At 39.8% G+C, this 26,810-nt stretch overlaps 1 protein-coding gene across 1 annotated transcript; it reads right to left on the bottom strand.

Annotated features, from left to right (window-relative positions):
• Nucleotides 1-2,329: 2,329 nt before the first annotated feature.
• On the bottom strand, nt 2,330-26,810 carry LOC122443808 (cytochrome c oxidase assembly protein COX16 homolog, mitochondrial). The gene is made up of 4 exons (XM_043472422.1): nt 26,589-26,810; nt 11,644-11,715; nt 5,914-5,976; nt 2,330-2,712 (listed from the first exon to the last, which is right to left on the bottom strand). Exons 1-4 carry the CDS (start codon nt 26,655-26,657, stop codon nt 2,593-2,595), a joined length of 324 nt encoding a protein of 107 aa, XP_043328357.1. The 5' UTR covers nt 26,658-26,810; the 3' UTR covers nt 2,330-2,592.

Genomic DNA, 26,810 nt, shown 5'->3' with positions numbered 1-26,810 from the left:
ACCATCTTTTTAGATTCCACATATGTGTGTTGATATACAATATTTTTCTGTTTTTGACTTACTTCACTCTATAATAGGTTCTAGTTTCATCCATCTCATTAGCACTGACTCAAATGCATTTCTTTTTATGGCTGAGTAATATTCCATTGTATATAAGTATCATAGCTTCTTTTCCCATTCATCTCTTGAAGGACATCTAGGTTGCTTCCACATCCTAGCTGTTATAAATAGTGCTGCAGTGAACATTGGGGGTACATATGGCATTTTCAATTATGATTCTCGCAGGGTATATGCCCAGTAGTGGGATTGTTAGGTCGCATGGTAGTTTCATTCCTAGTTTTTTAAGGAATCTCCACACTGTCTTCCATAGTGGCTGTATCAATTTACATTCCCATCAACAGTGCAAGAGGGTTCCCTTTTCTCCACACCCTCTCCAGCATTTATTGTTTGTAGACTTTTTGATGATGGCCATTCTGACTGATGTGAAGTGACATCTCATTGTAGTTTTGATTTGTATTTCTCTAATAATGAGCAATGTTGAGCCTTGTACAGAGCCTTGTATACCAGTCCAGATATACCTGGGATAAATCTCACTTGGTTGTGGTATATAATTGTTTTTATACATTGTTGGATTTGTCTTACTAATATTTTCTTGAGGACTTTTGCATCTGTCTTCATGAGGGATGTTGGTCTATGGTTTTTCTTTCTTGTGTCTTTCTTTGCCTTTGGTATTATGATAATGTAGACCTCAAAGAATGAGTTAAGAAGTATTTCCTCTGCTTGTTTCCAAGAAGTTGCAGAGAACTGGTGTTAAGTTCTCCCTTAACTATTTGGTAGCATTCATGACTGAACTTATCTGTGTTTGGTGCCTTCTGTGTTAGAACATTAATGATTGATTCAATTTCTTTAAAAGATATGGGCTTATTCAGAATACCTATTTCTTCTTGTGTTTTAGCAGACTGCATCTTTCAAGGAAATGAAATGTCAAGGAATTGAAAGGATATGTAATTGATTCATCTAGATTATCAAATTTGTGGGCATAAAGTTGTTCATAATATTCCTTTATTATTCTTCATCTATAGGGCCAATACTGATGGCCTTTTTTCATTTCTAGTATTAGTAATTTGTGTTCTTTTTTTTTTTTTTCTGTTTGGCTAGAGGTTTATCAATTGTATTGCTCTTTCAAAAGAACCAGCTATTGGTTTTGTTGATTTTCTCAATAGATTTCTGCTCTAATTTATTATTTCGTTTCTTCTGCTTGCTTTGAATTTAATTTGCTCTTCTTTTTCATTAGATTAATAGATTTTTTAACACACACATTCAATGATACTAATTTGCCTCAAAACTCCGCTTTTACTATACCCAACGAATTTTGGTAAGTTGTATTTCAGCTTCATTTACTTCAAAATATTTTAAGTTTCTCTTTAGACTTCTGTGACATGTGTTATTTAGAAGTGATAGCTCATGGTGAACGATGTCGGTTTCGTGATCTCTGAAGAAGATTTAGCTTTGGGTCCAGGGATCAGGCTTGATCACTCAAGAACTTCTGTGTAGCAGAGTTTTATTAAAGTAAGAAAAGGGACAGAGAAACCTTCTGATAGAGACATCGGAAGAGGGACAGAGAATGCCCCCCCGCTAATGCCCCCCTTGTATACTTTTTTCAGACATACTCCCACAACATACATCTTAAATTAGCAAGATTAGAATGAACAATAGAAAGATCTTACCAGACCCACTCCCCTAATATACATTTTAAGATGACAGGATTAGTCAGAAAGTTCTTGTTAAGGAGAAACATGGACATGTTTCAAGATACATTGTTATACTGACTAAGACAAAGCAATGTAGAAAAGAATGTCCTTTTCTTTTTGAGAGCCCCAGATCCCTTCTTCCTTCTTGAGGGCTCTGGACCGCTTTCTCCTCCTTGGGAACCCTGGACTTCTTATCAATCTACCTAGGAATTGACTCTCTCAGAAGTGTATTAATTCATCTCCAAGTATTTGGTGATTTTCCAAGTAGCTTTCTGTTACTGATTTCTAATTTAATTTCATTGTGGTTTAAGAGCATGCTTTGTATAATTTCCTTTCTTTTAAATTTTTTAACATGTGGTTTATGACCAAGAATGTTGTCTTGATAAACGTCATGTGTGAGTTTGAGAAGAGTGTATTCCACTGTTGTTGGAAGAAGTATTCTAGAGATTTCAATTAGAACAGGAGAATCCCATGGGCAGAGGACCCTGGTGGGCTATGCTCTATATGCTTGCAAAGAGTCAGACATGACTGAAGTGACTTAGCATGCATGCACGTGGGGAGTAGAATAAAGGACACTCTTTAAGTAGCAGTATTCACATGTTTATTGAACAGTAAAAAATATATATGGTCAACATTGTTACTTTCATTTGCAAATACAAGAGTTGGGCCTTATACAAACCTGTACTTGACTTTTTATCAAGAGCACTTGTCATCAAATTACTCTTATCTAGGCTTCTGCAGGTCTGGAATTTTCTCTCCATTGGATAGGAGTATATGGTTGGAATTCCAGTTGATAACATTTTTATTAAAAATCAAAAAAGTAAAAACAGCATCAGCATGGTCAAGTTGTCTTATTAGTCTTAAGGATTTCTGGATTTCGTCCTTGGAGGAGATCAGGATCTTCCCAAGGCCTGGGTCCTCGAATATTTTTCCAGTCATCAAAGGTGGAATCCTTTATTTTCTACAGAGCCACAAAAATTAGAGCATAAATATTAGTATAGGAGCCCTGTGAGTTTGGCTAGGACCTAACTGAATAAATGAGCAGAAAGAATTCAATAGGCCCTCACTTATAATTTTAGTAAATAAATCAACTGCATGTCAAGCTTAAAAATTGAAGAAATATTATATTTCTTTATAGGATCTGGAATTTTTCTTGCTCTTGATATTACTGCCTATCTTTCCCCTCATCAGACTAAAACTATTAAAAAAGGAACAAAGTCTACATGTTTTTTAAAAAATTTATTTTGTTGAATTACAGTTGATTTACAATGTAGTGTTAGTTTTTGCTATGGCAAAAGTTCTTCAGTTATACATATATATGTATACATACACACACATGCATTCTTTTTCATATTCTTTTCCATGATGGATTATCACAAAATATGGAATATACTCCCCTGTGCTATACAGTAGGATCTTGTTGTTTACACATTCTGTATATAATACTTTGTATCTACTAATCTCAAACTCTCAATCCTTCCCTCCCCCACCTGCCCCCACCTTGGCAAGCCATAAGTCTGTTCTCTCTATCAAGACTTGGCAACCACAAGTCTGTATCAGAGTCTGGTTCTGTTTTGTGATATGTTCATTTGTGTCATATGTTAGAGTCCACATATAAGTGATATCATATGGCATTTGTCTTTCTCTTTCTGACTTACTTCCTGTAGTATAATGACGTCTCGATCCATCCATGTTGCTGCAAATGGTGTCATTCTTTTTTTATGGCTGAGTAGTATTTCATTGTACATACGTACCACATCCTCTTTACCCATTCATTTGTCAATAATCATTTATTTCCATGTCTTGCCTATTGTGAATAGTGCAACTGTAAACATAGGGGTACATCTATTTTTCTGAATTATAGTTTTCTCCAGATATATGTTCAGAAGTGGGATTGCTGGATCATATGGCAACTCTATTTTTAGTTTTTTGAGGAACCCCATATTGTTTTCCATAGTAGCTGCACCAATTTACAATCTCACCAACAGTGCGGGAGGGTTACCTTTTCTCTAAACCAGATTCAGCATTTATCTGTAGGGTTTTTTTTTAATGATTGCCATTCTGATTTATGTGAGGTGGTTCCTCTTTGTTCCAAGTCATTCTGACTTGTATTTCTTGAATAATTTACATGTTTTATTTCTGAGAGCACAAAGAAAGGGAAGAAGCTGAGAAAATGAAATTCCACCTCAACACTGATACAGCAGAGTAATAATTAGCATAGGTGCTGGCAGTAAATGAAAGGAAGAGAACAAAGGTGGAGACTGTATAGAGTCTGCTAGAAGGAAGAGAGATCACAGTGATTTGTTCCACACCTGAGAAATGAGCCTGGCCTGAAGAATGAAAAGCAATGACCTATAGCGGCTGTAAGCAAAGCCCTTTTGGGGCAATAAAAACTAGTTTTACATACAGTTTGGATCGGTGTTATCTTTAGTTAGCTGTACCTCTGAAGCACAGGAATGAAAACAGGAAAAAAGGGAAGAACATAAACATTTCTTTATCCTCTCACACCACTCTGACAGTTAACTTTCATATATGTGCTTTGGTTATTCTGGAATAATTAACTGAACAAAATAGAAAAACACAGAGAACACAGGATAGTTTACATCCAGTGACAGAAGAAATGATATAAATTGACCTTGACACATGGATATTAAGCATTACTCTTTTACCAATAAGCTATATAACCCTGTGCAAGTGATTTGAGTTATCTGGGCACTAATTTTCTCATAAGTAATAATGAAAAGACAAGACCAAATGGTCTGCATGATTTCTTCAGCTCTCATATTCTATGGTTTCTAAAAGAACTGTAAGGAACATCTACTTCCAGACAAATCCTTCATAGCTCATATACTGCTTATATACTGAGAAGTACCAAGTTAGAAGTTTAAGAGAAAATAATGAGGGAATAGTGAATAATGATTCTCTAAATTTCTCTTAGAGCTTTACCAAGAGTTTAAGTCTACAAAGGTGAACAAAATCCTACTAATTCAAGAACAGAGTAAATTATTTTCAAGTATAGTTATGAAATGCTCCAAAGTTAAAAAAAAGTTTTAAGAAAGAACAATGGCTTTCACTCAGATAACATAAGACATACGTGCTCAAAAGAATTTAAGAATAACTGTTAGATGGGATGCAAGGCTGACTGAATTACTTCATGCAAAAGTGGTCCAGTTTCAAACTAAACTAAAACAAAAACAGCAAACAACATAGTGATCCAGTCTTTAGCTCTGACAAGATCCTCTCGGGAAAACAATTCAGAGTCCCACAAAGTTCAGGGGATTTAGGAAACCTCAAAGGCTTTCCACAGATCCTCCCTTACAGAGTATAAAATCAAGCTCAAAATGACCAGCCAATAACTGAACCGCTAAAATGAGAATCAACCACTCTTCACAAGTCTCTTCAATATTTACTATTCACAATTCCTACATTTCAATAAAAAAGGACCACACATAAAAAGAAAAGGGAAAATAAGAGATAAGAGATGGAGAATGTCCTCCTTCCCTACATCCTATAATGAAACGTACGATTAACTCCTTGATTTTGTTAATCAGATAGCTGGAAAAATGACACTTCGTTATAATGTTAATTAGCATTCCTATTATAAGTTGAACATCTCTTTATGTTTAAAAAATGCTATTTACTTCCTTGTCTCTGAACTCATTACATGTTTTGCCCATGTTTCCACTTCCAACTGAGCTGTTGAAATTGTATACTGATTTGCTCTTTATATTTAAAATTAACTAATTCATCATGATAAGGATAAACAATATTTTTAGGATTTCTCATCTAACCACTGACTTTACATTACACAATTTTTTTTAGATGGTACCTCTGAATATTTACTTTTAAAGCATCTCTATTTCTCATCACATTTAAATAGGCTTTTCTGACTCAAGAACACAAAAAAGAAACTTCATTTTTCACTCCTAGTACTTTTAGCCTTTTGAGTTTTTTTATTTTTAAATTCTTGATCCATCCAGAATTTACTCATAGTATATGAAAACCAGATCCATGTTGATTGTCTTCTCAAACAACCACATAGTTGTTCCAATAACGTATATTTAAGGTAATTTTTTTTCTGTACTGGTAATAATTTGAATTTACCTTAAGGTAGATAGAACCAGTCAGAGACTAGGAATATTGCTACACTAGCATACCGTACCTCATATTCTGATTCCAATGACACTTTATTCATTTTCAGCCTTTTTTCTAACTCAGGATCAATCTGTAGAAAAATAAAAGCAGCCATAAGTTACTTAAGTCTGTTAGATTCCATTTGCAATTTAAAAAGTTAATATAAGCATGAATGAGATGGCATGGCAGATTACAAAAATGTGGGAAAATCTCTACAATCTATCAAATTGTATGACAACTAATATCTCAATAGTACTATGACCACTACTACAACTAATAGCAGCTAAAAATTTACCAAGCACCTGCTATATGCCACGTATTTTGACATTTATTATTTCCTATAACCCACAAAAAAGTGTATGACATAAGTAGTATTATTTGATCAAAGCAAGGATAATGGAACATAGGGAGTTTGAATGACTTATCAAAGAGGCACAACTTGGCTTTGAAGCTTGGCCCTCTGCCTCCAGTTGCCGTTGTTCAGTCACTAAGTCATATCTGACTCTTTGCAACCCCATGGACTTCAGCACGCCAGGTTTCCTTGTCCTTCACTATCTCCTGGAGTTTGCTCAAACTGATGTCCATTGATTCAGTGATGCCATCCAACCACCTCATCCACTGTTGCCCTCTTCTCCTCCTACCCTCAATCTTTCCCACCATTTTCTGACTCAACTTCCAATGAGTCAGCACTTCATATAAGGTGGCCAAACTGCTGGAGCTTTGGTATCAGCATCAGTCCTTCCATGAATATTCAAAGTTAATTTCCTTTAGGACTGACTGGTTTGATCTCCTTGCAGTCCAAGGGACTCTCAAGAGTCTTCCCCAGCACCACAGTTCAAAAGCATCTCTTCTTAACAGCTCAGCCTTTTCTATGATCCAACTCTCACATCTGTACATGACTACTAGATGAACCACAGCTTTGACTATATGGACCTTTGTTGACAAAGTAATGTCTCTACTTTTTAATATGCTATCCAGGTTTGTCATAGTTTTTCTTCCAAGGAGCAAGCATCTTTTAATTTCATTGCCTTAGTCACCATCTGCAGTGATTTTGGAGCCCAAGAAAATAAAATCTGCCACTGCTTCCATTTTTTCCCCATCTATTTGCCATGAAGTGACAGGACCAGATACCGTGATCATAAGTTTTTTGAATGTTGAGTTTTAAGCCAGCTTTTTCACTTTCACTTTTTCACTTTCACCTCTTTCACCTTCACCAAGAAGGTCTTTAGTTCCTCTTCACTTTCTGCTATTAGGGTGGTATCATCTGCATATCTGAGGTTATCGATATTTCTCCCGGCAATCTTGATTCCAGCTTGTGCTTCATCCAGCCTAGGATTTCACATGATATACTCTGCATTTAAGTTAAATAAGCAGGGTGACAACATACAGTTTTAATGTACTCCTTTCCCAATTTTGAACCAGTCCATTGTTTCATGTCAGTTCTAACTGATGCTTCTTGAGCTGCATGCAGGTTTTTCAGGAGGCAGGTAACATGGTCTGGTATTCCCATCTCTTTAAGAATTTTCCCTCTTGACTCTCCCTTAATCTCAGCCTCTCAACCCTTATAATTCCTGTCAACCTCAACCAATCTTCTCAGTTCCTCTCAATGTTAGTCCACCTTACCCTCTCAACCTTGTTTGAACTCAACCTCACCTAAACACTGACTCTTGACTTCACCAGAGTCTGACTTCTCAGTATCAACCAACCTGGACCTCTCACTCTCAGTAGGTCTTTGTCCTCTGATCCTTCTCAGCTAAACTCTGTCCTCTAAACCTCCTTCCACAGACTTCGACCAATCTCATCCTCTCAACTTCAATCAACCTCATTTCTCTCAACTTTGTTCTCTTTACTCTGACCTCATCCTCTAGACCTCTTCTGTTACTGCAATCTCCCTCATTCTCCCTTGCTGTGAAAATTTACCCAGTCCTTAAAACCAAAGCCTTAAGTCATCCCATATTTATTTAGATTTTAATATTGCATATATCACTATCAATTTGCTGCTACAAATTCTTTTAGAATCCATTCATTCCTATTGTCACTGCCTATGTTTTACTTCAGATTCCAGTATTGTTCATCTATATTACTGCCAAAGTATCTTAACAAGTCTCTATCTCCAACTGAAACACTCTCTTCCCTCCTATCTTGCTCCCCTAATCTCCATCCATCCTGTACTCTTACCAGAGTTCTAAACTGAAAATCTGACTATATGCCCAATAGTCCCTCTATGTTATATAATACTAATCATTTTCATCATTTAGCTATCATTTAACTCTTATCATTCTTAAAGCTTTAATTCAAAGGTTGATACCTCTAGCAGACCTTCTCTGGCATCCCTTTCCCAAATCTAAACTATGTATCTCTCCTTGAAGTTCTAGCAATGTGTTATGCAAAATTCTAATGTACCATTTCACTAGGCATTGTCATACTGTATGTTTGGATACATTTTTATATTAGAAGTCTCCCAACCTTGATTATGGGGCTTTCTGGGTAGCTCAGCTGGTAAAGAATCCACCTGCAATGCAGAAGACCCCAGTTTGATCGCTGGGTCAAAAGTTCCCCGGAGAAAGGATAGCCTACCCACTCCAGTATTCTTGGGCTTCCCTGGTGGCTCAGACAGTACAGAATCTGTCTGCAATGCACGAAAACCTGGGTTTGATCCAGTTGGGAATATGCCTCAAGGAGGGTATGGTGACCCACTCCAGTATTCTTGCTAAGAGAATCCCCATGGACAGAGGAGCCTGGTGGGCTGCAGCCCATAGGGTTGCAAAGAGTCGGACATGACTGGGTGACTAAGTATAGCACAGCACAGCCTTGATTATGCTATAAGCTTTATAAGAACCAGTTTCTTGGATCTTTATCTGTAGGATCTAAGACATGATAGACTCAACAAATACTCAATTATTTTTCAAATATGTATATGACATCCCATTTCCAAAAGTCAGATTACTATAACTTTCATCTTAGAGCAAAAGGGCAAAAAGTCCTTAATAAAATAATTGGGATGCTAACAGAAACTTTAAAACTCAGTTGATAACCGGTCTATTCCCTCACAGAAACCATATATTCCTTTTTAATTTAATATTTATTCTAATACCTACTGTCTTTAACACTAGCTAGAGTTGGTATTTCTCTTAAACCATAAGATTAACTGAAAAAACTGAATAAGCTTTCAATACTCTACTTTCCCACCAACATTACTGAGGTCTGCTAATGAAATACAGCTGACTCTTGAACAACACAAGTTTGTTCTTTGAGAGTCCACTTATACAAGGATTTTCCTCAATAAATATACACTTGGCCTGCCATATCTGTGGGTTCCACATGCATGGATTCATCCAGCTGCAGATTGTAAAGTACTGCAGTATTTATTGAAAAAAGTCCACTGTACCAGTGGGGCAGCATAGTCTAAACCTCTGCTGTTCCAGAGTTAACTATACTTGGGAAAAAACAAGTATCAGATGTGTGCCACAAACAAAAGCTACATACTTTTGAACGAATTAACCAGAATTCTTCTGTAACAACAAACCTGACTTTGGTAGTAATTACACAAACTAGTAAATGTAACAAAAAAGAAGCAGACTCACAAATACAGAAAACAAACTAGTCCTACCATAAAAGCAAACTATAGAAAAGACCCCTATAAATTCATTATCTATGTCTCTTTCTCCACATATTCATACACATACCATGTATTCGTGGAATCTAAAAAATACAACAAACTAGTAAATATAACAAGAAGGAAAAGTGAAAGAAAGTGAAGTCACTCAGTCGTGTCCAACTCTTTGCGACCCTATGGACTGTAGCCCACCAGGCTCCTCCGTCCACGGAATTTTTCAGGCAAGAGTACTGGAGTGGGTTGCCGTTTCCTTCTCCAGGGGATCTTCCCGACCCGGGGATCAAACCTGGGTCTCCCGCATTACAGGCAGACGCTTTACCATCTGAGCCACCAGGGAAGCCCAACAAAAAAGAAGCAGACTCACACAAATACAGAAAACAAACTAGTGGTTACCAGTGGGGGGAGGGGACAGGGAATACAGGGGTAAAGTGGTGGAAAGTATAAACTACTGGGTGTACGATAGGCTCAAGGATACATCACGGGGAATATAGCTAATATTCTGTAATAACTCTAAATGGAAAGTAATCTTTAAAAACTGTATAGGAAAAAAAAAATTGTATGACTTCCCCGGTGGTCCAGTGGTTAAGAATCTGCCTGCCAAAGCAGAGGACACAGGTTCAATCCCTGGTCCAGGAAGATCCCACATGCTGCAGAGCAACTAAGGCCATGCGCCACACGTGCTCTAGAACCTATGCTCCACGACAACAGAAGCCGTGCGCCACAACTGGAGAGCAGCGCCTGCTCACTGCAGCTCATCAAAGTCCTCACACAGCAGTGAAGACACAGCACAATCAAAAATCAATAATAAAAAATTTAAACACATTATATAAAAATTTTAAACAAATGTTTTTGGAGAAGGAAATGGCAACCCATGGAGAAGGAAATGGCAACCCACTCCAGTATTCTTGCCTGGAAAATCCCATGGACAGAGGAGCCTGGCAGGCTACAGTTAATGGGGTCGCAAAGAGTCAGACACAACTGAGCAGCTTCACATTCTTAACATTCCTACAAAATGTCACTAAGTTGGAAAGTGGGTTAGGAGTGCTCCATTTGCAAGAATTCCTGAAAATACAGGATGAATTATGCTGTATAGTGGTCCAGAATGTAAAAGGAATGAAGGACTTTCATTTTGCATTCATTTTTACCTTCCAAAAACTTTTTAAATAATAATTATTAGAGAAAGGACAAAGACTTGAACACCTGTACGTGTCACCAAAGACAATCCACAAAGAAGGAAATGAGAAGAAGTACAACATCGTTAGTCATTAGGTAAATGCAAATTAAAGTCATGATGAAATGCCATTACACACCTATCAGAATGGCTAAAATAAAACACTGACAAAATCAAGTGTTAACAAGGATGCAGAGTAATCAGAAATCTCACAGGTTACTGGTGGGAATGCAAAATGGTTTGGAAAAGAGTTTGACAGTTTCTTATAAACTTACATCTACCATATAATCCAATAATCTTAATCCTAGGTCTTTACCCTGAAGAAATGAAAGCTTGTGCTTATGAATATTCAGAGCAGCTTTATTTGTAATAGCCAAAAGCTGGAAACAACTTAAATGTCCTCCAACAAACAGCTGTTCATCCACACAATGAAATGCTACTTGCCATTAAAAAAGATCAAACTACTGATAACATGTAATGACCTGGATGATTCTCTAGGGTATTTGCTGAGTAAAAGAAACCAACCTCAAAGGTCACAATTCTGTACAATATTATTTACATAAATTCTCAAAATGACAAAATTGTGGGGGTTATGACTGCCAGATTATGGTTGCCAAGGGTTAGGAAAGTGTGGGAGTGTTGATTACAAAGGGGAAAAAAAAAAAATTTTAAACAAATGTTTTATAAAAGAGCTCAAAGATCATTCATCAGGCTTAAAAAGCAAGATAAGGACATCTCTGGTGGTCCAGTGGCTAAGACTCCACACTCCCAATGCAGGGGCCCTGGGTTCAATCCCTGCTCAGGAAAATAGATCCCACATATTGCAACTAAGACTCGGTGCAGCCAAATAAATAAATAAATATTTTTTTAAAAAGCGAGATAAAATTCAGACAGCTTAGTATTTTAAGTATCCATGTCTCATAAACCAAAATATACATATATACATGTCAAACTCCAATGAGAGTTCTTACTTTAATCTTCACAGCATCATAACGAATTTGAGAAAACTCACGAAGACCAAAAGAACCTCCAACAATCAGCAACTGAAACAAACAGAGAAACAATTAAAATAGAAGGGCAGACTTCAGCATATCTACATATCACTTATCTAAATGCCAAGGGTGGCAGACTATACAAAATCCTATAGATTATTCCTCCTGCTGAGTAACCATTCATCTTTTCAGAGCAAATATAGTATATACTATCACTGGGAAACATTTTAGCATATTAGCAAATACCAAAATCACTAATTTATACCTGTACTTGATCCTAGGATTTAAATACCAGATCACAATCATTGTGTCAGTTAATTCTTATAAAAGACCTATGAACTAAGGAAAGACTATACACTTAGTATATGAGAAAGAAAAGCACAACCAACTAAATGGCCTGCATGTGACTACAATAGATAAATCCATGAAAAAATCTGGCCTTGCCTCCTCAAGACCAGAATGTTTTCAATTTTTATGATTTTGCAAAATAAGCCAATTAGAGAGCATTTCTCCATTTACTTACCAAGTGATAAAATAAGAAGAAGCCACATTTCTCAGTATGTGGTAAACCTTAGAAAAAACCTTGAACTGGCCAAAGAACGGTTCTATGAAGACCTACAAGACCTTCCAGAACTAACACCCAAAAAAGATGTCCTTTTCATTATAGGGGACTAGAATGCAAAAGTAGGAAGCCAAGAGATACCTGGAGTAACAGGCAAATTTGGCCTTGGAGTACAAAATGAAGCAAGGCAAAGGCCAACAGAGTTTTGCCAAGAGAATGCACTGGTCATAGCAAACACCCTCTTCCAGCAACACAAGAGAAGATACTACACATGAGCATCACCAGATGGTAAATATCGAAATCAGATTGATGATATTCTTTGCAGCCAAAGATGGAGAAGCTTTACACAGTCAGCAAAAACAAGACAGGGAACTGACTGTGGCTCAATCATGAACTCCTTATTGCCAAATTCAAACTTAAAGAAAGTAGGGAAAACCACTAGACCATTCAGGTATGACCTAAATCAAATCCCTTACAATTATACAGTGGAAGTGACCAATAGATTCAAGGGATTAGATCTGGCAGACAGTGTGCCTGAAGAACTATGGACGGAGGTTCGTGACATTGTACAAGAGGAAGTGATCAAGACCATCCCCAAGATAAAGAAATGCAAAAGGGCAAAATGGTTGTCTGAGGAGGTCTTACAAATAGCTGAGAAAAGAAGAGAAGTGAAAGGCAAAGGAAAACAGCAAAGATATACCCATCTGAATGCAGAGTTCCAAAGAATATCAAGCAGAGATAAGAAAGCCTTCCTCAGTGATCAATGCGAAGAAATAGAGGAAAACAGTAGAATGGGAAAGACTAGAGATCTCTTCAAGAAAATCAGAGATACCAAGGGAACACTTCATGCACAGATGGGCACAATAAAGGACAGAAATGGTATAGACATAACAGAGTAAGTGAAAGTCGCTCAGTCGTGTCTGACTCTTTGTGACCCCATGGACTATACAGTCCATGGAATTCTCCAGGCCAGAATAATGGAGTGGGTAGCCTTTCCCTTTTCCAGGGGATTTTCCCAACCCAGGGATCGAACCCAGGTCTCCCACATTGCAGGCAGATTCTTTATCAGCTGAGCCACAAGGGAAGCCCAAGAATACTGGAGTAGGTAGCCTATCCCTTCTCCAGCATATCTTCCCGACCTAGCAATCGAACCAGGGTCTCCTGCATTGCAGGCCGATTCTTTACCAACTGAGCTATCAGGGAAGCCCTTCTGAAGTCACTTCTGAAGAACCGGGAGCAAAAACATGGTGCCAGGAGCAAATGTACAGTGCTGTGCGTGCCCCCTGCCACCAAAGGGGTGGGCAAACCACCTAAGCCACCCTTTTGGCCCAACCCCTGGACACACTCCTACCCTCACCCCATTTAAGGAACCATTAAGGAACCAGCTCAACCCCCTTGGGGAATGAGCAAGGGAACCTGTTACCTGTTTTCGCTCCTCCTTGCTGCAGTAGGGGCCCCAATGAAGGCTTGCCTTCTTGTCGGGCCTCTTATCAATTTCTGTTGATTAAGGAAGGCCAAGAACCCTGGTTGGTAACAAAAAGACACATCCCTGATTTTCCTAATTCCTTCTTAGCCTCCCTTTATTCATTCTTTTTCACCTTCCCCATCTCAAAATGTTGCAGTGTCTCACACCTCTTCTACTTATTTACAACCAACACAGTCTCTAGGCAATGTTATCCAGTTCCATGGATTTTAAATAGCCTCTATAACCTAACAGTGGGGCTTCCCAGGTGGCTCGGTGGTAAAGAATCTACCTTCTAATGCAGAAGCCACAAGAGACATGGGTTCAATCCCTGAGTCAGGAAGATTCCCTGCAGAAGGAAATGACCACCCACTCTAGTATTCTTGCCTGGGAAATCCCATGGACAGAGATGCCTGGTGGACTACAGTTCACAGGGTTGCAAAGAGTCAGACTCAATTGAGCGTGTACTCGTACTGTAGCATAACAACTTTCAAATGTACATTTTCAATGGGAAACATCCTGCTGAACTGAAGACCTGCCCTCTTACTTGACATATTCACTTGAAAGTTTACCAGGAATATATAAATTAACATGAAAAAAATTCATTTTTCCTCCCAACACTCTTTCTGCCCCAATCTGCTGCCAATCAATCTTTCACAAGCCAGTTCAGTCCAAATACTTTCATCCAATTACTCAAGCTAGCTTCTCTGGAGTCATCTTTAGCTCCTCTCATTCATGCATGCGTGCTCAGTTGCCTCAGTCGTGTCTGACTCTTTATGACCCCATGGACCAGGCTCCTCTGACCATGGGGTTTTCCTGGCAAGAATACTGGAGTTGCCATGCCCTCCACCAGGGGATTGTCCTCTCATTCATATCTCACATCTAATGCTTCCCTGAGTTCTGTCACTCTACTTTCAAACTATTTTTTGAACATCACAATTTCTGACTATATCATCTTCTAATATTCTAGTCCTGGCCACCATCATCTCTTTTCTGGACTATTGCTATCACATTACCCACATGCTACATAATAAAGAATCTGTCTGGTCTTGGTCCTGGGGTTCTTGAGAGGAAGCTACTCACTTGCAATTTCTTAAGTGACAGGAGCATCTCTGTTACTGGGACTACACCTGAGTTTATGTTAATGAAGTGACTCATTGGAGTCCCTAGAGAGGCACACGATAGAGGCTGGCAGTGCTGGAATGGTCAACCATGTGACTACAGGGTTGAGGCTTTGAGCCATGTGATAGCAACCTGACCTCCCAACCTCCAAGGAGGAAAGGGTGGCTGGAGACTGAGTTCAGTCACACAGTCAATAATCAAATCAACCACAGATGATGAAAATCCCAGTTAAAAACTCTGGATGAGCTTCCTGGTTGATGAACACATCAATGTGCTGGGATGGTGGCATGCTCTGATTCCACAGGAAGAAAACATGGAAATTCTGTTTGGGACCCTCCATGGACCTTGCCCTAAGGGTCTCTTCTTTGGGCTGTTTTTAATCCTTAAACTTTATAATAAAACACTAATCCTAAGTATAGTGTTTTCCTGAGTTCTGTGAGTCATTCTACCAAATTACTGAACCCAAGGGGCTATTAGGAACAACTGAATTTATAACCAGTTAATCAGAGCATAGGTGGCCCCAGGCCCCAGAGAACTTTCAGCTGGTGTCTGATAAGGAGAGTTCTATGGAGAACCGTGCCCTTAATCTATGAAGTCTGCACTAATGCTGGGTTCAGTTCAGTTCAGTCGCTCAGTCGTGTCTGACTCTTTGCGACCCCATGAATCGCAGCACGCCAGGCCTCCCTGTCCGTCACAAATCCCGGAGTTTACTGAAACTCATGCCCATCGAGTTGGTGATGCCATCCAGCCATCTCATCCTCTGTCATTCCCTTCTCCTCCTGCTCCTAATCCCTCCCAGCATCAGGGTCTTTCCCAATAAGTCAACTCTTCGCATGAGGTGGCCAAAATACTGGAGTTTCAGCTTCAGCATCAGTCCTTACAATGAACACCCAGGACTGATCTCCTTTAGGATGGACTGGTTGGATCTCCTTGCAGTCCAAGGGACCCTCAAGAGTCTTCTCCAACACCACAGTTCAAAAGCATCAATTTTTCGGCGCTCAGCTTTCTTCACAGTCCAACTCTCACATCCATACATGACCACTGGAAAAACCAGAGCCTTGACCAGACGGACCTTTGTTGGCAAAGTAATGTCTCTGCTTTTTAATATGCTATCTAGGTTGGTCATAACTTTCCTTCCAAGGAGTAAGCATCTTTTAATTTCATGGCTGCAGGAACCATCCTGCAGTGATTTTGGAGCCCCCCAAAATAAAGTCTGACACTGTTCCCACTGTCTCCCCATCTATTTCCCATGAGGTGATGGGACCAGATGCCATGATCTTAGTTTTCTGAATGTTAAGCTTTAAGCCAACTTTTTCACTTTTCCTCTTTCACTTTCATTAAGAGGCTTTTTAGTCCCTCTTCACTTTCTGCCATAAGGGTGGTGTCATCTGCATATCTGAGGTTATTGATATTTCTCCTGGCAATCTTGATTCCATCTTGTGCTTCTTCCAGCCCAGCATTTCTCATGATGTACTCTGCATATAAGTTAAATAAGCAGGGTGACAATATACAGCCTTGACGTACTCCTTTTCCTATTTGGAACCAGTCTGTTGGGTCCATGTCCAGTTCTAACTGTTGCTTCCTGACCTGCATACAGGTTTCTCAAGAGGCAGGTCAGGTGTTCTGGTATTCCCATCTCTTTTAGAATTTTCTGCAGTTTATTGTGATCCACAGAGTCGAAGGCTTTGGCATAGTCAATAAAGCAGAAATAGATGTTTTTCTGGAACTCTCTTGCTTTTTTGATGATCCAGCGGATATTGGCAATTTGATCTCTGGTTCCTCTGCCTTTTCTAAAACCAGCTTGAACATCTGGAAGTTCTTGGTTCATGTACTGTTGAAGTCTCGCTTAGAGAATTTTGAGCATTACTTTGCTAGCCTGTGAGATGAGTGCAATTGTGCGACAGTTTGAACATTCTTTGGCATTGCCTTTCTTTGGGACTGGAATGAAAACTGACCTTTTCCAGTCCTGTGGCAACTGCTGAGTTTTCCAAATTTGCTGGCATATTGAGTGCAGCACTTTCACAGCATCATCTTTCAGGATTTGAAATAGCTCAACTGGAATTCCATCACCTCCACTAGCTTTGTTTGTAGTGATGCTTTCTAAGGCCCACTGGACTTCACATTCCAGGATGTCTGGCTCTAGGTTAGTGATCACACCATTGTGATTATCTGGGTCGTGAAGATCTGTTTTGTACAGTTCTTCTGCGTATTCTTGCCACCTCCCGTTAATATCTTCTGCTTCTGTTAGGTCCCTACCATTTCTGTCCTTTATTAGGCCCATCTTTGCATGAAATGTTCCCTTGGTATCTCTAATTTTCTTGAAGAGATCTCTAGTCTTTCCCATTCTATTGTTTTCCTCTATTTCTTTGCATTGATCGCTGAGGAAAGCTTTATCTCTCCTGGCTATTCTTTGGAACCCTGCATTCAAATGGGAATATCTTTCCTTTTCTCCTTTGCTTTTTGCTTCTCTTCTTTTCACAGCTATTTGTAAGCACTCCTCAGACAACCATTTTGCCTCTTTGCATTTCTTCTCCATGAAGATGGTGTTGATCTCTGTCTCCTGTATAATGTCACGAACCTCCGTCCATAGTTCATCAGGCATTCTGTCTATCAGATCTAGTCCCTTAAATCTATTTCTCACTTCCACTGTATAGTCATAAGGGATTTTATTTAGGTCATACCTGAATGGCCTAGTGGTTTTCCCTACTTTCTTCAGTAAGTCTGAGTTTGGCAATAAGGAGTTCATGATCTGAGCCACAGTCAGCTCCTGGTCTTGTTTTTGCTGACTATATAGAGCTTCTCCATCTGAATGCTGGGTAGTTACTGTCAAAATTGCATTATACATACCAACCACTCAGAGGCTTCCCAAGTGGCTCAGCAGTAAAGAATCCACCTACCAATGCAGGAGATGTAGGTTCAATCCCTGGGTTGGGAAGATAACCTGAAGAAGGAAATGACACCTACTCTAGTATTCTTGTCTGGGAGATCCCATGGACAGAGGAGCCTGGTGGGGCCATAGTCCACGGGGTCACAAAGAGTTGAACTCAACTGAGTGACCATGCACTCATTACCATAGTACCTATACTCCTAAGTAAATATATTCATTTGTTCACTAGATCCCAGTCATCTTACGTACTGAAAGGCAGTAATTCATCAAAAATCTTGCTTACCACAGGGCACAATTCATCATAAAAAATGCTATTATTTCTCCCATCTTACTAACAAATTTCTCTAGACTTTCCCTCCCCATTGCTTTGTTCTTAGCTGCAGTAAAATATCACAAACAATTTATCTATGCTTGCTGCTCTTCCCACTTTCTCTCAGACTCACTCCAATCATCACTCACATCTATTTTACTAAATGCAATGTTTAACTCTCTGTTCTCATCTTATGTCATGAGCAAAATCTGACAGTTCATCACATTGCCCTTCTTTTCCCTTAAGCTTGGTTTTTCTTTTACCTCACTGAGAATTCTTAGTTTCCTGTATTGGTCCCTCCTATAGATCCCAACTCTCTAAGGTTGGAATATCCCCCAGGGCAAAGAGTTTGGTCTTTCCTGCCTACATTAATTTCTTTTGTGATCTCCATCAGTTTTAGACTTTAAAAACAATTACATGTTGATTATTAACTTTCCACACCTAGAAGTTTTAAGCGCGCAATTAGGTACCAGGTAAACAAGGCACAAGGGTTCCCTGGTGGCTCAGTGATAAAGAATCCACCCGCCAATGCAGGAGATACAGGAGACATGGGTTCAGTCCCTGGGTCGGTGAGATCCCCTGGAGCAGGAAATGGTAACCCACTCCAGTATTCTTGCCTGGGAAATCCCATGGACAGAGGAGCCTGGCTACAGTGCACAGGTTCGCAAAAGAGTTAGTGACTCAACAACAACAACAACAAAGACACAGCAAACTAGCACTACAAGGGCTCCAGAACCTAAATTATTATGAGAAGGAAAGCTTCAAATACAAGGCTACTGTGTGCTTAGTAGCTCAGTCGTGTCTGACTTTTTGCGGCTACTATCCACAGCTTAATCCAAGCATGGTAACTGCTGCTGAAGTAGAAGACCTAAAGAGAACATAGTTTCCTAACATACTATTCAGAATCTCCAAGATAAACTAAAAATTCAGTTATCATAAGAAGAAACAGGAAATAGCAACTTGAATTAGCAGAGGCAATCGCCTTACATTAACAAAGACTGTAAAGGAATCATCACAAAAGTGCTTCAAAGAGCAGTATCTGATGTTTTTAAAACAAATGAAAATTAGAAAATCTTACCAAAGACGGGGGAAAAAAAAAAAAAAAGGAACCAACAGGTGAAATCAATAAAATGGAAGAGTAAGAGCTCCTAAAACTTTCTCCATCAAACATTTACTAAAGAAGAATTACTAAATCTCAGTTAAAGCAGAAAGCTTGGTGGCATTTTTAACCTACCTAATTCCCACATCTTGATCCCCACTCCATGGTAACCATGAAAACCAACAGCCTAAAATCATGATATAAAGAAGTAATGACTGGAAGGGGCATAATGAGGTGGAACTCCTTAAAATCTTTTATCATTATTTGACCAGTCCAGTGGTTCCCTGAAGACCCCACTTACAACGCAGTCTTTAGCCTTCCTGACTTGGACTGAAACTAGTGCAAAAAGACTTTTCCCTGGAAATATTTGTTAAAAAAAAATTCAGAGGCATACTGCCTGAGGTAATAAGGCAACTGGATAAAGAACAATCTAACCAAAAAACTCAAAAAGAATATATGAGGAATAAGGTGTTCACAGAAGACTCTAAAAAACTCAAACATATTCCTGACACTCTGGAAGGACATGTGAAATATAGCAGGTGTTTGTCCTCCATGTCCTCTATCTGCGTTTTGTCTGTGAAAACACTTTAGGTGAAATAACAAGTTTAATCAGAGAAGTGAGAAAATGAAGAAACAAAGAAAAAAACTAGTTAAAGGAGACTGAATAATATCATTAAGCATAGTTCAGGACCTTTAGTTCCTTCTCAGGGCTATGGATAATATTCTGAGCCATATGCTGTGAGCTGTCTTATAGATATGAAATCCACACAAGCTGGAATCAAGTTAACTACATGATGACCAGACTGGTCATGACATAAGCTGCCACAATTCTAAGAACTGGCCTCAAGGAAATGGGAAAAAAAATGATGATGGAACTGAAGATTAACAGTACTCAAAACAATCAAGATGATGCTGGCCATACCACCGATGACCAACTTCAAGATGACTGTCAGAGCTGACTGTGCTGTTTCTGTATCTCACCCCCTCTCTCAGTCTATAAAAGCTCTAGCCCACTGAATGTTGTGGGGGCCTTTGGACAGGCATAGGCTACTGCCCCCACCCACCCATGTTCTGTTCAGTTCAGTTTAGTCGCTCTGTCTTCTCCAACCATTTGCGACTCCGTGGACTGCAGCACGCCAGGCCTCCTTGTCCATTGCCAATTTGCAGAGCCTGCTCAATCTCATGTCCTTCGAGTTGGTGATGCCATCCACCCATCTCACCTGTGTCTTCCCCTTCTCCTCCTGCCTTCAATCTTTCCCAGCATCAGGGTCTTCTCCAATGAGTCAGTTCTTCACGTCAGATGGCCAAAGTATTGGAGCTTCAGCTTTAGCATCTGTCCTTCCAATGAATATTCAGGACTGATCTCCTTTAGGATTGACTGGCTGGATCTCCATGCAGTCCAAGGGACTCTCAAGAGTCTTCTCCAACACCACAGTTCAAAAGCATCAGTTCTTCAGTGCTCAGCTTTCTCTGTGGTCCAACTGTCACATCCACACATGACTACTGGAAAAAGCACAGCTTTGACTATAAGGACCTTTGTTGCCAAAGTAATGTCTCTGCTTTTTAATGTGCTATCTAGGTCGGTCATAGCTTTTCTTCCAAGGAGCAAGTGTCTTTTAATTTCATGGCTGCAGTCACCATCATGTGATTTTGGAGCCCAAGAAAATAAAGTCTGTCACTGTTTCCACTGTTTCCCCATTTATTTGCCATGAACTGATGGGACCGGATGCCATGGTCTTAGTTTTTTAAAAGTTGAGTTTTAAGCCAGCTTTTTCACTCTCCTCTTTCACTTTCATCAAGAGGGTCCTGAGTTCCTCTTTGCTTTCTACCATAAGGGTGGTGTCACCTGCATATCTGAGGTTATTGATATTTCTCCCGGAAATCTTGATTCCAGACTGTGCTTCATCCAACCCAGCATTTCGCATAATGTACTCTGCATATAAGTTAAATAAGCAGGGTGACAATATACAGCGTTGATGTACTCCTTTCCCAATTTGGAACCAGTCTGCTGTTCCATGTCTGGTTATAACTGTTCCTTCTTGACCTCCATACAGATTTCTCAGGGGGCAGGTAAGGTGATCTGGTATTCCCACATGTTAAAGAATTTTCCACAGTTTGTTGTGATCCACACAGTCAAGGCTTTGGTGTAGTCAATAAAGCAGAAGTAAATACTTTTTAACTCTTCTGCTTTATCAATATTCCTACAAATGTTGGCAATTTGATCTCTGGTTCCTCTGCCTTTTCTAAAACCAGCTTGAACATCTGGAAGTTCTTGGTTCACATACTGTTGAAGTCTCACTTAGAGAATTTTGAGCATTACTTTGCTAGCCTGTGAGATGAGTGCAATTGTGCGACAGTTTGAACATTCTTTGGCATTGCCTTTCTTTGGGACTGGAATGAAAACTGACCTTTTCCAGTCCTGAGGCCACTGCTGAGTTTTCCAAATTTGCTGGCATATTGAGTGCAGCACTATAACAGTATCATCTTTCAGGGCTTGAAATAGTTCACCCATGTTGCTGGCATCCAAAATAAAGCAACCTTTCCTTCCCACTAACTTTACTTTTTTATTGACTTTTGAGCTGCAAGCAGCCAGATCTTACTTTTGGTTACACATACATATGAACAGAATGGTCCATGTGCCCATAGCTGTGTGTAAGTTCAGGAGATTTCTTAGAAGACCCTAAACACTCAACAATGGCTAACTTTGAGGCTCTGAGCAAATAAGTAAAACTTTAAGGCAGAGTTGTAACCTGCCTGAGTATTGAAGGAATGCCCAATCTAGCGCACAGAGCCCCTTGACAAAGACTGGGAAACTTACTGAATCCAGGTGTTTAAGGAAACCTCTGCCCAATATAAAGAAAAACACATTCTCTTAAAAATGGGCAAAAACCTTGAATAGACAGTTCCTCAAAGAAGATAAACAGACAACCAATAATCAGTCGTAAGAAAGGGTGTCCTGCATCATTAGTCATTGTGCTGTGCTGAGTTGCCCAGTCGTGTCTGACTCTGCAACTCCATGGACTGCAGCCTGCCAGGCTCCTCTGTCCATGGGGATTCTCCAGGCAAGAATACTGGAGTGGGTTGCCATGCCCTCCTCCAGGGGATCTTCCCAAACCAGGGATCGAACCCAGGTCTCCCACATTGCAGGTGGATTCTCTACTGTCTGAACCACCAGGGAAACCCAAGAATATTGGAGACGGTAGCCTATCCCTTCTTCAGGGGATCTTCCCAATCCAGGAATCGAACCAGGGTCTCCTGCATTGCAGGCAGATTCTTTACCAGCTAAGCTACCAGGAGAAAAATGCAAATCAAAACCACTTCACATCTCCTTGTAAGGGTTTAATTCTTTTTAAAAAGTGGACAATGACAACTGTTGTTAAGAACGTGGAAAAATCAGAAGCCTCATATATTGCTGGGGGGAATGTAAAAAGATGTACTTTTTGAGAAACAGTTTGACAGTTCCTCAAAATGTTAAACATGGAGCTATCATATGATGCAGCAATTCAACTAGTAGGCATTTATCCAAGAGAAATGAAAACACATCCATACAAAAATCTGTACATGAATATTCACAGCACCATTATTCATAATAGCCAATAAATGAAAAAAAAAACAAAAAAAAACGAATGCTTATCAATGGACAATAAATATTCCAACTGATGGAATACTATCTTGTCACTAAAAGGGTATGACACTTTGATACACGTTAGATGAATGAACCTTGAAAACATTATGCTAAGTGAACAAAGTCACTCACAAAAGACCACAAATTGTATTATTCTATTACATCTATGGAGAGATGATTAGTGGTTACCTAAGACAGAAGAGTAGAGGGGAACAGGAAGTGGCTACAAGTGAGTTTGGTGATTCATTTAGGGTGATGAAAATGTTTTAAAATTAGATTGTGATGAGTTTCCAAACAATGAATATACTAAAACCATCTTCAGACATTAAATGGTCTGAATTTTAGTATGCAGAAACCAGTAATGACTGGTCAGATTAGAAAGGTAAATTCTGGGGACTAAATGGACAGTGCACAAATTGAAACAACAAATATACTCTCTTTTCCAAGTGGTTTGGGAAAGAAAGGAAGGAGAGTACTGTTAGCCTATACCTGGTACTCCAAGTCCTCTTCTGTTTGTTGTTGAATAAATATTCTTGTGAAGCAAGCACTAACATTTATGTAAGAGATTTAAAAAAAAAAGAGTAAAAGAGCTGGCTTAAAATTCAACATTCAAAAAACTAAGATAATGGCATCTAGTCCCATCACTTCATGGCAATAGATGGGAAGAAAATGGAAACAGTGACAGACTTTATTTTCTTGGGCTCCAAAATCACTGTGGGCGGTGACTACAGTCGTGAAATTAAAAGACAGTTGCTCCCTGGGAGAAAAGCTATGACAAACCTAGATAGCATATTAAGCAGCAAAGAAATCACTTCGCCAACAAAGGTCCACCTAGTCAAAGCTATGGTTTTTCCAGCAGTCATGTATGGATGTGAGAGCTGGACCATAAAGAAGACTGAGCATTAAAGAATTAATACTTTCAAACTGTGCTGGAGAAGACTGGAGAAGACTCCTGAGGGTCCCTTGGACAGCAAGGAGATCAAACCAGTCAATCCTAAAAGAAATAAACCCTAAAATATTCGTTGGAAAGACTGATGCTGAAGCTGAATCTCCAATGCTGTGGCCACCAGACATAAAGAGCCGACTCATTGGAAAAGACCCTGCTGCTGGGAAAGACTGAAGGCAGAAGAAGAGAGTGACAGAAGATAAGATAGTTGGATGGCATCAGTGACTCAAGGGACATGAATTTGAGCAAGCTCCAGGAGATGGTCTAGCTCAGATGGTAAAGCTTCTGCCTACAATGCGGGAGACCCGGGTTCGATCCCTGGGTCGGGAAGATCCCTTGGAGAAGGAAATGGCAACCCACTCCAGTATTCTTGCCTGGAAGATCCCATGGACTGAGGATCCTGGTAGGCTACAGTCCATGAGGTCGCAAAGGGTCGGACACGACTGAGCGACTTCACTTTACTTCACTTCCAGGAGATGGTGAAGGACAGGGAAGCCTGGTGTGCTGCAGTCCATGGGGTCACAAAGAGTCAAGACACGACTGAACAAATGAACGACGACAACAAAGAGAGAAAATAATTTCAACTTTAAGTATAGTAGTACACTATAGTAATTATGGCATAGTAATATAGTAAATATGGAATATCCAACTGATATATGATGAAGACCATGCATCATCTGAGCTCTTTCTAGTACTGTTGGGTTTTAGAGAACTGAGTTCAACATTTTCCCCTACAGAATTAGTTACTTGTCTAGGACCCTTTGACTATGTGGATCACAACAAACTGTGGAAAATTCTTCAAGAGATGGGAATACCAGACCACCTTACCTGCTGCTGCTGCTAAGTCGCTTCAGTCGTGTCCGACTCTGTGCTACCCCATAGATGGCAGCCTACCAGGCTCCTCCATCCATGGGATTTTCAAGGCAAGAGTACTGGAGTGGGGTGCCGTTGCCTTCTCCGACCACCTTACCTACTCCATGAGAAATCTGTATGCAGATCAAGAAGCAACAGTTAGAACTGGACATGGAATGATAGACTGGTTCCAAACTGGGAAATGAGTACGTCAAGACTGTATATTGCCACCCTGCTTATTCAACTTATATGCAGAGTACATCATGCAAAATGCCGGGCTGGAAGAAGCACAAGCTGGAATCAAGATATTCCAATGAATCTTTTCCATCAAGGTTATTCCAATATCAATAACCTCAGATATGCAGTTGACACCACCCTTATAGCAGAAAGCAAAGAAGAACTAAAGAGCCTCTTGATGAAGGTGAAAAAGCAGAGTGAATAAGCTTGCTCAAAACACAACATTCAAAAAACAAAGATCATGGTATCTGGTCCCATCCTTTAGGGAAACAATGGAAATAGATGGGGAAACAATGGAAACAGTGACAGACTTTTCTTGGGCTCCAAAAATCACTGTGGATGGTAACTGCAGCCATAAAATTAAAAAATGCTTGCTCCTTGGGAGAAAAGCTATGACAAACCTAGACAGTGTACTAAAAAGCAGAGATCACTCTGTGGACAAAGGTCCACATAGTTAATGGAGGACCCACATTTTGAAACAGTATAGACCTAGGTCCAGTGTAGTACAGATTCAGTATAGACAGAGAGACCAGTACAGAGAAATACACTTAGGAAGTCTACTGTGGTAGTCTTGTCCAAGAAATAAAACAAATGAGGGAATCCCTAGAAGGTTCTTTAATACTAGTGGTTTTAAGAGCTTAGCTTTGATGATTTTGAAAGATAACAAACAAAACTAAACTATCTTCCAGTGGGACCTGCAGGTGACCTCAACTTGCACTGACAATCACATGTTTCTGAATGGACTTCTGTTTCTGAATGGACCTCTATTTTGTGGCAAGGGAATCCACAGAGAGGATAGGTTTTACAGTCCGTGTTGGCTACACAAATATAATTCTGCATTGTTTCATAAATGATTTTGTTTAAAATTTTAAAAAAATAAAAAGGAGTTTTTAAAGATTAAAAAGAAATCCACATTCATCAAAGATGAACTAAAAAAAACAATTACTTTTCTAAGGTCACTACTTTCCTTTAGTCCTGGTTAAATGTAAAATCTGGTAACTTCTCCTGTACCAAATTCTTATCAAAGTAATAAACTATTTAAAAACTGTTCACCTGCTTTATTTAAATTATTTCATTTACTACGACATCAAGGCTTGTTGAAACAAAATACCTTGCCAAGATCAAACAGAAAAGAAAGAGTGTGGTTTCACTGGATTCCAACTCCGGTTGGTGTTAAGTATTAAGCATTAACTTGAATCTTCAAGACGAACAGGATCTTCTGAGAACTCCATGTAGGAGTGGATACAAAGAAACGCCAAAACTACTTGCAACGTGCTTTAAAAATATCAACTATAATGAAGCGGCTATCTTTGCAGGGCTGCTACACTGTGGTACATTTAACTCACAAGGATTTAACTCATAGCAACCCTGGAAGAATTAAGCCAATTCACAAACTAGTAAACTGAAACCTGAGGATGCCCCAAACTGTAGTTAAATTAAGTGAATATAACTAGTTTCAATGATCAGAGTTATCTTCAACCTGTAGCATGGCAGGCGGGAGGTTGGGGTCGGGGAATGGGAGTTTAGTAATCATCCAGACTCGAGCTAAAGCCTGGTTCGGGTTAAAATCTGGTTCAGAAGCACATCCAGGTTAACTACCACAGGTCAGACAAGGACCGGAGATCGCACTAGCAGCGCGGGGAGTGACTAGGAAACTAGGACTGCCTAAAGGCCAGCCACATTCTACGGCAGGTTAAGGTTCCTCGCCTCACACATTACAGGTTCACCGCACTCTCGTCCCAGCCAATCTTGAGGTCCCACCCTTTCGGAATCCCTCCTCCCCACCCGCTTCCAACACACACTTTACCCTCCCTGCGCTCACCAACATGGGAACTCCGTAGCGAAGGGTCTTACTCTTGCGCAGGGCGCGCCTCACTGCGTAGGCGAACATGACTGAACCGTCTGAGTCGTTTGGACGCCAAACAGGCCCAGCGTGGCCTTCCGAATCTCAGTAGCTCCGCTACGAAGACGTCCTTGACGCACCTCTTTTCCTTGGCCTCCCAGTGCTGGGTCTTTTTAAGATCGATCTCCGGCAGGCAAAAGC

The sequence above is a fragment of the Cervus canadensis genome, chromosome 6 (assembly GCF_019320065.1).
Source record: "Cervus canadensis isolate Bull #8, Minnesota chromosome 6, ASM1932006v1, whole genome shotgun sequence".
Lineage (NCBI taxonomy): Eukaryota > Metazoa > Chordata > Mammalia > Artiodactyla > Cervidae > Cervus > Cervus canadensis.
This window is presented reverse-complemented; position numbering and strand designations above follow the sequence as displayed.

What these genes read in the sequence shown, in the direction of transcription:
- LOC122443808 (XM_043472422.1), bottom strand. Translation starts at nt 26,657, where the DNA reads ATGTTCGCCTACGCAGTGAGGCGCGCCCTGCGCAAGAGTAAGACCCTT. An exon ending in ATGATGCTGTGAAGATTAAA is followed by an intron (nt 5,977 to 11,643) that starts GTAAGAACTCTC and finishes ATTTTTCTACAG; the next exon opens with ATTGATCCTGAGTTAGAAAA. An exon ending in CATTGGAATCAGAATATGAG is followed by an intron (nt 2,713 to 5,913) that starts GTACGGTATGCT and finishes GTGGCTCTGTAG; the next exon opens with AAAATAAAGGATTCCACCTT.